General features: G+C 44.2%; 1 protein-coding gene across 3 annotated transcripts in view; it reads right to left on the bottom strand.

The window, feature by feature from the left end:
* Positions 1-6,982: 6,982 nt before the first annotated feature.
* LOC146861678 (zinc finger protein 789-like) overlaps positions 6,983-14,291 on the bottom strand; it is a 173,769-nt gene continuing 166,460 nt past the window's right edge. For all 3 annotated transcript variants that reach the window (XM_085646031.1, XM_085646032.1, XM_085646030.1), the window contains one exon: positions 6,983-10,230. In XM_085646031.1, coding sequence (XP_085502157.1) covers positions 9,554-10,230 — 677 coding nt within the window. In that variant the 3' untranslated portion in view covers positions 6,983-9,553. The remainder of the gene's footprint in view (positions 10,231-14,291) is intronic.

Genomic DNA, 14,291 nt, shown 5'->3' with positions numbered 1-14,291 from the left:
TAAAAAAATATAACTTAGGAAAAAACTTTTGTAGATCAGTCTCTCTGTTACACCAAACACCTATGGCAAGAATTCTAGTTAATGGGAATCTATCTGCTCCTCTCAAGATTCACAGAGGCACTAGGCAGAGATGCCCCCTTTCCCCTAGGCTTTTTAATTTATATATCGAGCCTCCAGCTGAAAAAATTAGACGAAACTCAGATATACAATCCTTCAGTTTCAAGGGATGAGATAAAAAGGTGGCGTTATAAGCTGATGATTTAATGGTTTTTACTCCAGACCCTAATATCTCAATCCCATTGATATATGATGAAGCAAAGAAATTCGGGAATATTTCAGGATATGAAATTAACGCCACGAAAACTGAATGTATGGTATAGAATCTGAGCACTTGTGCTCACCCAATAAAGAAGGTGATTAGATACCTGGGTATATTAATATCCCAAAATATCGTCGAGATTCCAGAATTAAACCTTCATATAATCGCTAAGGAAATAAAAAACTCCATGGCAGGTTGGGCTTACTTGCCTTTAACTCTGATAGGCAGAGTAAATTTAATAAAAATTATGCTTTTGCCCAAGTTAATATTCTTACTACAGAACATCCCTTTGGCTTTTAATGAAAAAAGTTTAAGATCTCTTCAGTCCAAACATTAATACTTTTATTTGAGCCTCAAAAGCGATTAGAATATTGTGGAGAAAGTTACGTAGGAAAAAGAGCAAGGGGGGACTATGCTTACCAGATTTAGTTTTCTATGCAAGGGCTTTGTCCTTGAGGGCAGGTAAATTATTCTTGGGTATTCCAGATGATTCGGATGTAGGAGTGATGTTTAATGCGATGCTTTTAGACGTTGAAAATGGAAACCCAGGTTTTCTATAACATTATGGGGACCCGAGATTTTTCAAAAAATTTCGATTAAAAGTATTACGGGAATTTTCCGGTACTTGGGCAAAGGTCAAAAAAGATCTGAAGATTAGTTATTTTAGTGCTCTTGCTCCCATCTGGAATGCTCCGGGATCACCTGGATGGACCAGAGATTCTATGTCATCTTCCCTGATAGATGCTGGTTTTCGATGCTGGGGACAACTAGTATCAGGAGAGTCTTTGCTATCATGGGAAAAGTTGTCTTCTCTCACTGAAAATAGGCTCTCAAAATGTAAGTATTGGCAATTAAGAAGCTGGTATCAGAACAGTGGGACAGAGGTGGGCAAAGTAAATGAATTTGAAAATGCACTCTGGAGAAAAATTGGGAAAAAGAAGGAGATATCGACCTATTATTGGCTAATGCTGGACCTGGAGGATGGAGAATATAATTTACAGACGGAGTTGTGGGGAGGGAGCTTGCCTGGCGTTCATCTTGAAGATATATGGCAAGTATCTCATGACATCATGTACACTACGGTGCAGCCTGCATATCTGTGAAGGAACCATATTTTTTGTGTTCACAGAGTGGATTGGTCTCCTCATAAACTCGTGAAGTTCTCAAAACGTCCAGCCCCAAAATGTCTCCTTGTTGAAGCTGATGATATTCACATGTTCTTGAATTGTCCCAAGTTACATCATTTCTGGGTGGAGATAAACAAAGGTGTTGGAGATATATTGGGTCTAAACATTCAGGTAAGCCCGCTTACAGTGTTTTTTGGTCTGTTACCAGAGTATAAGCTGCTTTCCAGATGGGAAAATAAGTTATGTTTATACTTGACTTTATTGGCAAGAAGAGAAATCTGCAAAAAGTGGATGAAAGATATACCCCCAATCTTTTTAGATTGGGTTATTTCTATTAAAAACACAATGAAACTAGATGGAGTCAAATTGGAGAAAAAAAATCGTAAACAATAATAGGGACAATAGATCAGACTTTTGGGGACCGTGTGAGGCTTGGTTGGGTAATCTTGATCGATGAAGATATTAGTCCAATGATTAAGCCTTTACACTGGATATACTTTACCTCCCTGGTTCTGTGGGGTGCCCAGGATACAGAACAAATATACAGTGAGGCTTTGTGTAAAGCATCTCCAATTGATTATAGAGCGCTCCAGTTGGTGCTATCTGAGAGGGAGGCCACAGGAGTGATTCCAGCAGCTCTGAGTTATCTATTGGCGAATGAGGACTTAATAATAAAAAAAAAAAATACATCGGATCATTTCAGTTGGTGCCACTAGGGGAGTAAGATAGACATTTAAGTGCCTGGACTTTCTATGCAGTGCTGGAAACTCAGCAAAGGGCAAACTGTTTGGCTTCCGTACTGTCACATCCTCCCCAGCCTGGGTACTCGGAAATGAATACGCCACACACAGAACTTAGTATTACACGTCTTTATTTCTGTGTGTGTGACTGCGAACTCAACGTTCTAAACAAATTTCATTCACCGCCCGAACACTTGCATCATATTTCTATGGAGTCCATCACTACACCTCCACCTTTGTTAAATAAATAAAAAAAAAATATATATATATATATGGACACACATTAAGTCATCGTGGAGCTTTGAAAAATGCGCAGATCTCGTCCTCTGAGGCTGGGAAGAGAGAAGAGAGGCGTCAAAGACTGGCACTGGTGATGTAGGGACAGAAACAGTCAAGGGGCTCTCTACAGTCTCAATCCAACCAGTCTCATCTGTGACATCAGGTACTGGTGAATGATGAGGCAGATGCTTGAAGTGTGAAGAGTCTTGCGTAATACACTTTCCAGGACAGTGAGCAGGCACCATGTGTCCATTACTAGTCTCAACTTTGTAAGGTGAGCATCAAAGGAAACATCAGATTTGCATTTTCTCTGCTGTCACACCAATACTGGATCACTTTCAGTGAAAGTAATGTTTTGCCACATCAACGATTGGCGGCATATACTTTCATCTTTTGCTTACGGCACAAGTCTGTTTCACGAAGTTCACCATCTGCTGTAGATTTTCTGTTGGTCCATTGTGGTAACTTGGTTGTCACGGCTCTCCCGAACATCAAGGTGGCAGGACTTTCAACCTTCATTGAATGAGGAACATGGAGAGCGGACTTCAGATCAAGCTTCTCCAATGTAGCACGCTGGATGGTCTTTTTAAGTGTGCTCATAAAGATTTTGACAACACCATTTGCTTGTGGCCAAGAGGTGTACTTTTCTGATACTTCACATTGAGATGAATAAGAAAGTCACTGAATTCTCGACTGTTGAATGGAGGGTCACTGCCATACTTTGATTTGAAGGAACACCCGATGTTGCAAAAATGCCATCTATTCTCTTTCCTGAGTGGTCAAAGGAAAATGGGAGTATTCATCGATGACCACCATCAGGTGATGTCCATTGTCAAGAGGACCAAAGAAATCAACAGGGATTCTCTCCTATACATATTGAGCAAAACAGACATATTCAAGGCATGTTGAGTGGTTATGGGAGATAAGCAATTGTACAAATTATAGGCCTTCAATTCTCTCATAATGATAAGAAAACCAAACTCAATCTTGGAGAGCTCGTCTTGTGTTAACAATTCCAAAATGTCCTTCATGGGTCACTTCAATTATTTGTTGCCACAAACTCTCCGGTATGACAATTCTTGAACGTTGTTAGACAATACCTTCTCGAGTAACGGACAGTTCATCTGTCACATTTTTGAACTTTTGATATTCGTTGTCACATGTTAGAGGTTAAATGTGATGTTTCCAAGATTGATGTGCAACAATATCTTTAGCATCAACATGTAACTAATTTGCTAATTGCAGCAATGATTTGTTGTAACAAAATAACAGGTGTATTGGACCTTACGATGAAGGTAATGTAGACTTTGGCCGCTTTGGAAGGGTTACCAGGACATTGTACTGGCACTCGTGAAAAATAGCCAGCAGGCTTTTGATCTTTCCCTGGTCGGTGCATGATAGTGTAGTCATATTCCTGTAGTTGCAAACCTCAACGTTCAACGGCATCTTGGCTTTTGGGTTGCCAAAGATTGTAAGCAATGCTTGATGATCCGTTACAAGAGTAAAAGGTTTTCCATGTAAGAATATGTGGAAATGTTCACAAGCATACACCATTGCTAAGCATTCTTTCTCTGGTTGTGTATAGGCATGTTCAGTTTGTGACATACATTGGGTGTCCACTATGCTGGGCAAGGATCACACCCAACCCGACCGGGCCAGCGTCAACAACAAGTGTATGAAGTTATGGATCAAAGTAGGCCAATTCAGTGGTGTTCTCAATCACATGATTGATTTTCTTTAAACTGTGTTCGCATTCGTCCGACCAGTAAAATGGAGCATTTCTTTTTGATAAGTCTCTTAAAGAAGCACTTACTGTGGCAAAAGTCATGTATGTATCGGGCACAGTAACTGACCATGCCAAGGCTTTAATGTAACACGGTTACATCTTGTGGGGGATTGGTGTCTGACAATGCTTGCATTTTAACTGGATCCGGCATCATAACCCCATCAGAAAGAATATGGCCTAAGAAATTAAGTTTTGTAGAACTCACATTTCTCAGCATTCAAAGTTAAAGCTACATCAGCAAGTAAATGACACACTTGTGTAAGAGCTTTATCATGTTTCTCTTGTGCAGCTCCAAAAACGAATATGTCATAACTGTAATTGAAAGCACTCATGACAGTTTGTATGATACGTTAAATAACATCTTGGAAAAGTTTAGTAGCTGAAGACACCAAAACGTAATAGTTTATATCTCAACAAACCAACAAGGATAGAAAAGGTGATAATGTACGTGCAATTTTCTTCGAGTTCCAATTGATGATACCCTTTTTTCAGATTAAGGAGAGAAGAATTTAGCACCATTTAACTCTGTGATCATGTCTGCAATATGTGGACCGGGATGTCGTGCTCTTTTAATTGCCTTGTTGGCTTAATGCATAATCAACACAGATGCCTACAGCTCCTTCACTGTCCTTCTTGGAAACTACCACTATTGGCAAAAACCACGGAGTTGGACCTGTAAATCACTCAACAATATCATGCTTTAGTAATGTCTCTAACTCTAACAGGTTCTTGTAGATGAAATGCAATTCATCTATGTCTTGAGCAACAGGACAAACGTCCTCATTTCATTGATACGCAGTTGCACTTTCATGGTCTAATGTTATACCAATCCAAGAAACAATGACGAGAACTGGCTTACTATTTCTTGATGAGCATTCATATTGTAGTTCACACATATCAGTCTCATATCAGCAGCAGTATTGAAATTGAGTAAACAGGCTTGACGCAGTTACTTAAAGTACATGAATGGGTGCTTGTACTTTTGCTTTTATGGTTGCTACAAATTAACCTGGACTCTTTTAATGGCGTTGATGCAGCCCATGTATACACTTTAGTCTTCGTTGGTGTGAGCCGGGGCAATAGATACAGTTTATTGTATTTCTCCTCAGGCATGATAATTATCGACAAACCACCGTCAATAATAAAAAATATGGAACAACCGTTTAATTTTAGTGTCGCTTTTGGATAATATTTGAATGACTTTTGTGATTTTACTCATTGGCTTTCCATTGACTCTTATTTTTCTCTGTATGTGGACAGTCCGACATGCACATGTTTTTCTGAGGTAAACATCGACACTGCATATCAGTTTTATTCAGTGTCGCTGGACAATGAAACTGAAGAACTCTTGAAGATTTAGACACTAATCGACACAGTTTAGTGTTGATTTGTCTCAGTAGATGTTGCTGCTTGGCCTTGTGAGCGTGTGTAGAACATTGCTTCTGGAACATTCAGGTGTTCATTCTCTTTTCCAGTCATGACGCACTTCGCCTTGCACACCATTCAAAAATGGTTCTCCTTCCCACAGCCTTTGCACCAATAGCGGGACATTTACATTTGTGTGGAAATTAAAATCCACATCTAATGCACAGTTTCTTTTTCTTCAAAGACATCACTTTGTGTCCTTCAGTTTTGTGTTTCTACTTACTTTTCATGTCCACAACTGACTCATTCTGGGAACCTTTGGCCTTCATGTCATCAGCTGGTCAATCAGCATGTCCCTCAGTTCTGGCAGCCATGAGAACTCGCTCCAGACTAATGGTTTCTCTTAGTATTAGTTGTCTAAATGAATCTGAGAGACGTCTATTCATCGCTCATTGCTTCTTCATCAATGAATTCATTAAACTTACAGTGTTTGATGAGAGTATCAAGTCTCTCAACAAATTAATTGATTGTTTCACCAGCTTTCAGTCGAACCTGACTGAAAATATATCTTTCGTGATTGACATTTGTCATCGGATTGAACTTGGGATTTAATGCAGCTTTGATTTGACGGGATGCAACTTCAGTGATTTGCGGTAATTTTTAGATTACCTCTTTTATTCCTTCACCGACAAGGTTTTTGAGATATTTGACAATATTTTTGTTATATGTCTCTTCCAGTGCATTAATGAAATCAAACGTTTCTATCTAAGCAGACATTCTACACCAATATTCTGCTTTTTATGAAGGTGTTGGCTGTGTATCTCGCACCCCTTCCTACTGTTGTGGAAAGTATTACCTGCCTCCTCCTTTACAGTAAATACTGGTTTTGTTTTTTGTACCTTTTCTTCACCCTTCTGCATGGTACCTAGTTTTCACTGTCTTTAGCACAGTTCTGTATTTGGCTACGTTCGCAGCTTCTGTCGCTTCTCTGTACCTGGTTGTTTCCGCCTTTACAGTTAGAGTTCCATACAATTTATAGCTCAATGTTGCGTAGTGGTGCAGTATCTCTTTCACGCCCTTAGTAGCAGATTTCTGGCCAAAAATGTGTAAACGTCTCAGTGAGGCTTTTGTTACAATGCTTCACATTGGCTGGAGAGGTGCTTTAACTCCACATATACCGAACGTTGATCTTCACTTCGACTGAAGCACATGGGGCAAGAACAAGCAGTTTGCTGGACAAGGGCAACCACTCTGGGAGAGCACTGTCAACCTTCGAGTTACGTATCTTCTATCTCGTCATCAGTTGTAGCATCCTCCCCAGCCTGGGTACTTGTAAACTTGTAAATGAATACGCCACACACAGAGCTTAGTATTACACGTCTTTATTCCTGTGCGTTTACCGGCTAACTCAACGTTATAGGCATTACCTCTATTCACCACACCTGAACACTTATGTCATTGTTTTACGGAGTCCATTAGGAACCAAAAGGGTCCCATCATCGCTAACTCACAGCACACTACACAGAGGTGGGCATACACAAATGGACTAATGCATCAACCCAATCTCTTCCCCTTTTTCTCTACATTAGCCTCAGCTGCTGCATCATTCCCCTTCACCTCAGAGATCATATACTGTAATTATTCAGTAAATGAATTGACCATACCAAACAAAACCAAGTGAGCCTGATTCATAAAGGGCCTCCGATCTCGTGGCAGAGGGCCTGCAGTTGTGGGGGAGTCTCCGCACGTAGGGCGAAATCCTTGCAATGAGAAATCTCATTGCGGAGATTCTGCCTTGAGTGCGAAGACTCCCCCAGAACTGCGGGGCCTCCACCACGAGTGCGGAAGCCCTTTGTGAATCAGGTCCATCACTTCTTGCTCTCATACTCTTACAGTTAGCTGAAATGTTCCCACCGGAGTTCTGGATTAAGTGGTTACTGCAACAGCCGATAGGCAGCTATAAACACATTTACATTCTGTTATTCCATATTAGAACACAGACTATACATTATCTTTCTGGTAGAACTGTGGCTCGGCTCACATATAGACTCTGAAATATGTGATCTTGTGCTTCGCCAATTTCCTCAACCATTGACAAGATGGCAGAGACACCCGGTTTTGTACAGCATTTAGGAAAATCACCTAGTACTGTGCCATAAACACTCACTATTGTACAGTGATAGCCTCTGGATTGCATCAAAATGTGAGCAAGTGAACAGCTGAAAGAGACAGAATGAGACAACATTCACCACTTACAAAATATCACAAGCACTCCAACCTAATCACTACATGATTGAATCTGTCAAGAGTTTTGTCAAAATTAATATTCATACACCAGCTTAAAGGATTCTGCTATGAAACAAAGAATATTAAACTATAGTAATACAAACTGTTCAAAAGAAATGTATTAGTAAAATTATAAAATATATAATTAATAAAACACAAAATCAGTAATTTTGCATTGATATACTATCTATATTTCCTTGTAATGAAAAACAGTCTGGATGATGCAGGTATACTCAAACTGACATTATCTTTTATTGTACACTGTGTTGTCGATATATTTAGCTCAATTGAAAATATAAAGGACTATAAATTAATGTAAAATCTTCCAATATCTACATTTGATTCCTGGACATAATAGAATAATAACATTATTTTTTATATTATATTTAACACATTTTAACATGTACAAATAATGCTTTGACATGTAGCAGAAAAACAGCAGGATGCAGTTGGACATCTACACTGGGACTTTGCACTACTGCCCTTTGGAGTGAGGGCCCTTTAAGGTACCTGGAAATGTAACAAAAATGCAGTTGAAAAGTATGCCCTGAATAGAAAAACCCTTTGTCTCATACCCCTGTATGTCTTGTAAAGTGTGACTAGTAACACAACATCTGGGGCATCCAACCAAAATGTTACAGCACAGTCATGCTTAGCCAAACATTATGATTTACCTGGTGTGACTGTCCAAAGTATCCCTTCAGTCAAAAGGCATAACCCTATTAAAAGGGAAAGCTAAGGAGTTATTCTTTACACTTGAAAGGTCACATTTTCGGTATTGTTTTACAACTAGTAGGGTGCAGTTATCCAAGCCCCCAGGAGCCTACATGTACAAGGCCGACTTAAGTAGACAAGTGAAGAAATACACTGAAGCAAACAAAAGCGTAACTACCAGGTGCAAAAAGTAAGCAAATGACCTTCGAAAGAGACACATTTTCAAGTTATACCTGAAAAGCATGAGATCAGGGTGGTCAATTAGGCCACCACTGGAAGAGCCTCTACAACATAAGTTCAAGTATGTTATGCAAGGGGAGCGGAGGTACACCTCTGTGGTGCATGGGTGCTGATTATGTCAAATAGTTAAAGCTACCAATATCACAAAAACACATTTCTGGTGAATATGTGCTTTATGTGGAGATCGGTGTAAAATGTAAGGTCATTGATATTGAATCAGAACTAATCAACTTCAAAGAATTTTACATGATCATTTGAGGACTAGATTTTAAAAAATCCGATCTGATCACTGCCTGTACAAACAGGATGTGTTACTATTACAGAACATGTATTCTAAAAGACTCCGAGTATAAATGGCTTAAATAATCAGAAATTCGTATGTGATGAGGAAATGGGTTTCAGAGTGACATGGGGTTTCCCAGGAGTGAATCAGCTTACCATTTGCAGTAATGATGCCAGTGCTGTTGCAGAAAAGGTTTGTCAACACATAGAAAAACCATTATAAAAGAAAAAGGCAAAATCAATGTGTTCAAAACCATTTCACAAATTAGGAAATCACTACTCCTTTTCGGAATCTAGACGTAAGAACATAGAACAGGGACAAAGATGGAAGAGTACTGGTTACGTCTAGCAAGGACACAAGCACCATTTCTTCATGACAGGTCACATGACAAACATTTAATATTTAAACTTTTAGTTAAACACTTGAATGCTTTTTCCGATGCTGGTTAAGCTCTCCTTTCCAAGTAAAGCTTTTCTCACATTCTGTGCATTTATATGGTCTCTCTCCAGTATGTATTCTTCTATGTGCATTCAGATAATCTTTCCGATTGAATCGTTTATGGCAGAAAGTACATACAAATGGTTTTTCACCACTATGCGTTGTTTGGTGTCTGATAAGATGTGGCATCTGAAAAAAGCTTTTTTCACATTCAGTACATGGGTATGGTCTCACTCCAGAATGTGTGATCATATGTCTAATGAGCTCTCCCTTCAGACTATAGCTTTTGTTGCACTGAGTACATGAGAACATTCTCATATTATGCTGTAAATTCGGGACACTTTTAAGAAACTGCAGATTATTCTGTTTACATTCCCGTTTATCATATTTTTCTAGTCTACCAAGCTTGGGACTGCCTTGATGAGAACTGAAAGGCGCTGAGTTGATTAAAAGACTTTCACATTGATTAGTTCTCTCGCCTCTAAGTTTTCGATTGCTTACTGGCTCGATGTGGGTTCTACCTTCCGGTCCTTTATAAATATTCTTTAGCACTTTTGCTTTGACTTTTCCCATTGTAAGTTGAGAGAATTGAGTACTTTCACTATATTTTATAGGATGTACAGCTTTTCTTTGTTTGTTCATGATTCCATTGCCTGTAGGAAAATAGTAAAAGTGTGTTATCTTTCTGTTTGAAAGAAATAATCACATATATGCAGTGTTTCCTTTTAAACAAAACCAAATAAAATATTGCTGAAATTCATCCAAATAACAGAACCAAGTTATTGATGAACAAGTTACTTACCTTCGGTAACGATGTATCTGTAAGAAACATTAGTTAGTTGGATTCCTCACCTTAGAATATCCCCAGGCGTCAGACTGGATCCGGAAGATTTTTCGTCAGCAATACCCCTTGCGCGTCGCTAGGCGTCGTCTGCGGCTCCGCGTCCGTCGTCGGCATCGTGCGCCGGAATGACGTCGGAGTACTTAGACGCCGCCCTCGCGCGCTGACGTCAGTTCTTGTACATAGCCTTCCGCGCCAGGAACGCAGAGCCATGCAAGAGACCGACACTGGTGCCAAAAAATTCTAGGGCCCTGAAAGGGATAGCCTGAACCCTAGATGTCAGTTCGCAGAACGGGGAGGATGGGTGGGTCGGTGAGGAATCTAACTAACTAATGTTTCTTACAGATACATCGTTACCGAAGGTAAGTAACTTGTTCATCTGAAAGAAACACGTTAGTTAGATTCCTCACCTTAGAATAGATAACCAAGCAATACCAACCCCGGTGGTGGGTCTGCGAACCAAGATCACACCAGAAAGTCCTGGAGGACAGAACGGCCAAAGAAGCCATCCCTCCGAGCCCACGTCGCCGCCTGACAGATGTCCTGCAAAGGGACTCCCCGTCCCAAAGCAGTAGTAGCCGCTGTGGCCCGAGTAGAATGGGCGCGCAGCCCAACAGGCGGTTCCTTTTTTGCCAAGGAATAACAGAACTGTTTAGTGCGGTCCAAATAAAAGGAGAGCGCACGTTTTGGGTTCAGACGGTGGAGCCGCTCTTCCTCTTTGGAAGGATGCGGAGGCGGAAAGAAGGTGGGCAAGGTGACAGATTGCCCAAGATGAAAGGGGGTCACCACTTTCGGTAGAAAGGAAGGACGAGGCCGAAGGACAACCTTGTCCGGATGAACAGATAGAAAAGGAGGCTTGGACGATAGAGCCTGGAGCTCACTCACCCGTCTAGCCGAGGTGATGGCTACCAGGAAAGCAGTCTTAAGAGTTAGAAGACGAAGAGGACAATGGTGAAGAGGCTCAAAGGGAGCGCACATCAGGAATGTCAAGACAAGATTCAAGTCCCACTGAGGCATTACGAAAGGGACAGGAGGGAACGTGTGAGTAATGCCTTTAAGAAAGCGTGACACTACAGGGGACTTGAAAAGAGAGGGCTGATCTGGAAGCCGTAAGAAGGCAGAGAGAGCAGCAAGATAACCTTTCAAGGTGCCCAGGGCAGAGCCCTGCCGGGCCAAAGAAAGAAGAAAGAGGGGAACCTCAGAAAGAGGGGCGGAGAGGGGATCCACAGCCTTTGCTGTGCACCATGCCACAAATTTGTTCCACCGGCAGGCGTATACCGTCTTTGTGGAGGGACGCCTGGCTGCCAGAATGAGATCACAGACTTCAGGAGGCAAGTCAAATGGCATCAACTGCCGCCGCTCAATCTCCACGCATGGAGGTGGAGGCTGGACAGGTTCGGGTGGAGGACCGTCCTCTGCTGCTGCGACAGAAGATCCTCCCGAAGGGGCAGACGTATCGGAGGATCGGTCAACATACTGAGTAGCTCGGGATACCAGTACCTTTGTGCCCAATCCGGAGCCACCAAGATGACTTGGGCCCGGTCGCGCTTGATCTTCTTCAGCACTCTGGGCAGAAGTGGTATAGGCGGAAAGGCGTACAACAGACCGCAACTCCACTCACGACGAAAAGTGTCGCCGAGCGAGTGCCGCCTTGGAAATTCCAACGCGCAGAACTGCTGACATTGCGCGTTCTCGTCGGTGGCGAATAGATCTAACCAAGGCTCTCCCCACTGCTGAAAGAGACCTTGCGCCACCTCGGAGTTCAGACGCCATTCGTGATCCATCATGCACCGGCGGCTGAGTTCGTCTGCTCTGGCGTTCAGAGAGCCCGACAGATGTTGAACCACCAGGGTGACGCCCTGGTGTTGCAGCCATGTCCAGAGGCGCAGAGCCTCCTGACAAAGGGTCCACGACCCCACCCCGCCCTGTTTGTTGCAATACCACATGGCGGTGGTGTTGTCCGTGAACACCTGCACGACACTTCCCCGGACAGAGGGAAGGAAGGCTTTCAGTGCAAGTCGGATCGCTCGCAGCTCCAACAAGTTGATGTGGAGGCGAGACTCCGCCGGAGACCAGAGGCCTCTGATCTCCGCCTCTCCCATATGGCCACCCCATCCCAGGAGGGACGCATCCGTCACTACGACATGCTCCGGTAGGGGTAGGGAGAGGCTCTTGCCCGTGACCCAATCGCGGTCCGTGAGCCAACACTGCAACTGCTGTGCAGTGGCCTACGAGATCAAGACATGGTCGGACAGGTTGCCGTGATGCTGGGCCCACTGAAACTTCAGGTCCCACTGCAGAGCCCGCATGCGCCGCCTGGCGTGATGCACTAGTAGGATGCAGGAGGCCATCAGCCCCAGAAGCCGCAACACTAGCCTGACCGAAACCCAGGATAGAGGCCGAAAGATGGGAATCAGGGCCTGTATATCCCGGACTCGCTGCTCCGGTGGATGGACCCGGAACTGCGCCGAATCGAGAACCGCTCCGATGAAGAGGAGCTTCTGAGAGGGGCTCAGGTGTGACTTCGGCACGTTGATGGAAAACCCCACCAAATGCAGGAGATCCGCCGTAGTCTGGAGGTGGGAGACGACTGCCTGGGGCGAGCCCGACTTCAACAACCAGTCGTCGAGATAGGGGAAGACTGGAACCCCTGATCTGCGCAGATGAGCTGCGACCACCGCCATCACTTTCGTGAACACCCGAGGGGCACTGGTAAGGCCGAAGGCGAGCACGGTGAACTGAAAGTGCTCCTGACCCACCGTGAACCGCAGGTAACGCCGGTGGGCCGGCAGGACGGGGATGTGGAAATATGCGTCCTGCAAGTCCAACGCTACCACCCAGTCTCCAGGGTCTAGGCAGCTAGAACCTGAGCCAAAGTTAACATCTTGAACCTCTCCTTCCGGAGGAAGGCATTGACGTTCCGGAGGTCCAAGATAGGGCGTAGGCCCCCTTTGCCCTTCTTGGGAACCAGAAAGTAGTGGGAATAACAACCACGACCTACTTCAGGGCTCGGAACGAGCTCGACGGCCCCCTTGGCCAAGAGGGCCGAAACTTCCTCGTGGAGAAGATTCAAATGATCCCCCGAGATACGGTGGTGCTGCGGTGGCATGGCTGGAGGGGTCGTCTCGAAGGGGAGGGAGTAGCCCCTTCGGACGATTTGCAGCACCCACCTGTCCGACGAGATGGAACGCCAGTGGAGCAGGTGATGGCGAACTCTGCCGCCCACTGGCGTGGAATGGGCCTGAAAGCTCGGACTAGGAAGGCTTTGAGGCGGATGCTGCCGGGGTGGATGTGGACTGACCTCGTCGTCCTTCGGTACCGCCTCGGCGGAAACCACGTCCGCGTGCAGGCTGGTTCTGCGGCCGGTGGCTAGGCGGACGTGAGGAGGTGCCCCTTCCTTGGCCACGAAAGGAGCGAAAAGCGGAAGTTTGTGGCCGCGGGGCCGAGAGGCCAAAGGACGTGGCCGTAGCCCGGGAGTCCTTGAAGCGAGCCAGCGCACTGTCCGCTTTGTCACCAAAAAGGCGAGCGCCATCAAAAGGCATGTCCATGAGGGTGCTCTGGACATCCCCTGAAAAACACGTGGACCGCAGCCAGGCGTGACGTCGAAGCGCCACCATGGTAGAAATCGCCCTACCCAGCGAGTCCGTAGTGTTGAGTCCACATCGGATTGCATGGCGCGCTGCATCTCTCCCATCGGCCAGGGCCGAGGAAAGCCGCGCCCGGGCCTCCTCCGGGCACAGTGGCAGCACATCCTCCACCGCATCCCACAGAGAGTGGGAATAACGGTCCAAGAGACAGGCGGTGTTCAAAGACCGCAGGCCCAAACTGAGCGAAGAGAACAGCTTCTTACCAAACTGTTCCAGTCTCTTGGAA

Source organism: Triturus cristatus, chromosome 3_1, assembly GCF_964204655.1.
Source record: "Triturus cristatus chromosome 3_1, aTriCri1.1, whole genome shotgun sequence".
Lineage (NCBI taxonomy): Eukaryota > Metazoa > Chordata > Amphibia > Caudata > Salamandridae > Triturus > Triturus cristatus.
Note: the sequence above shows the minus strand (reverse complement) of the source record. Positions and strands in the feature narration are given on the sequence as shown.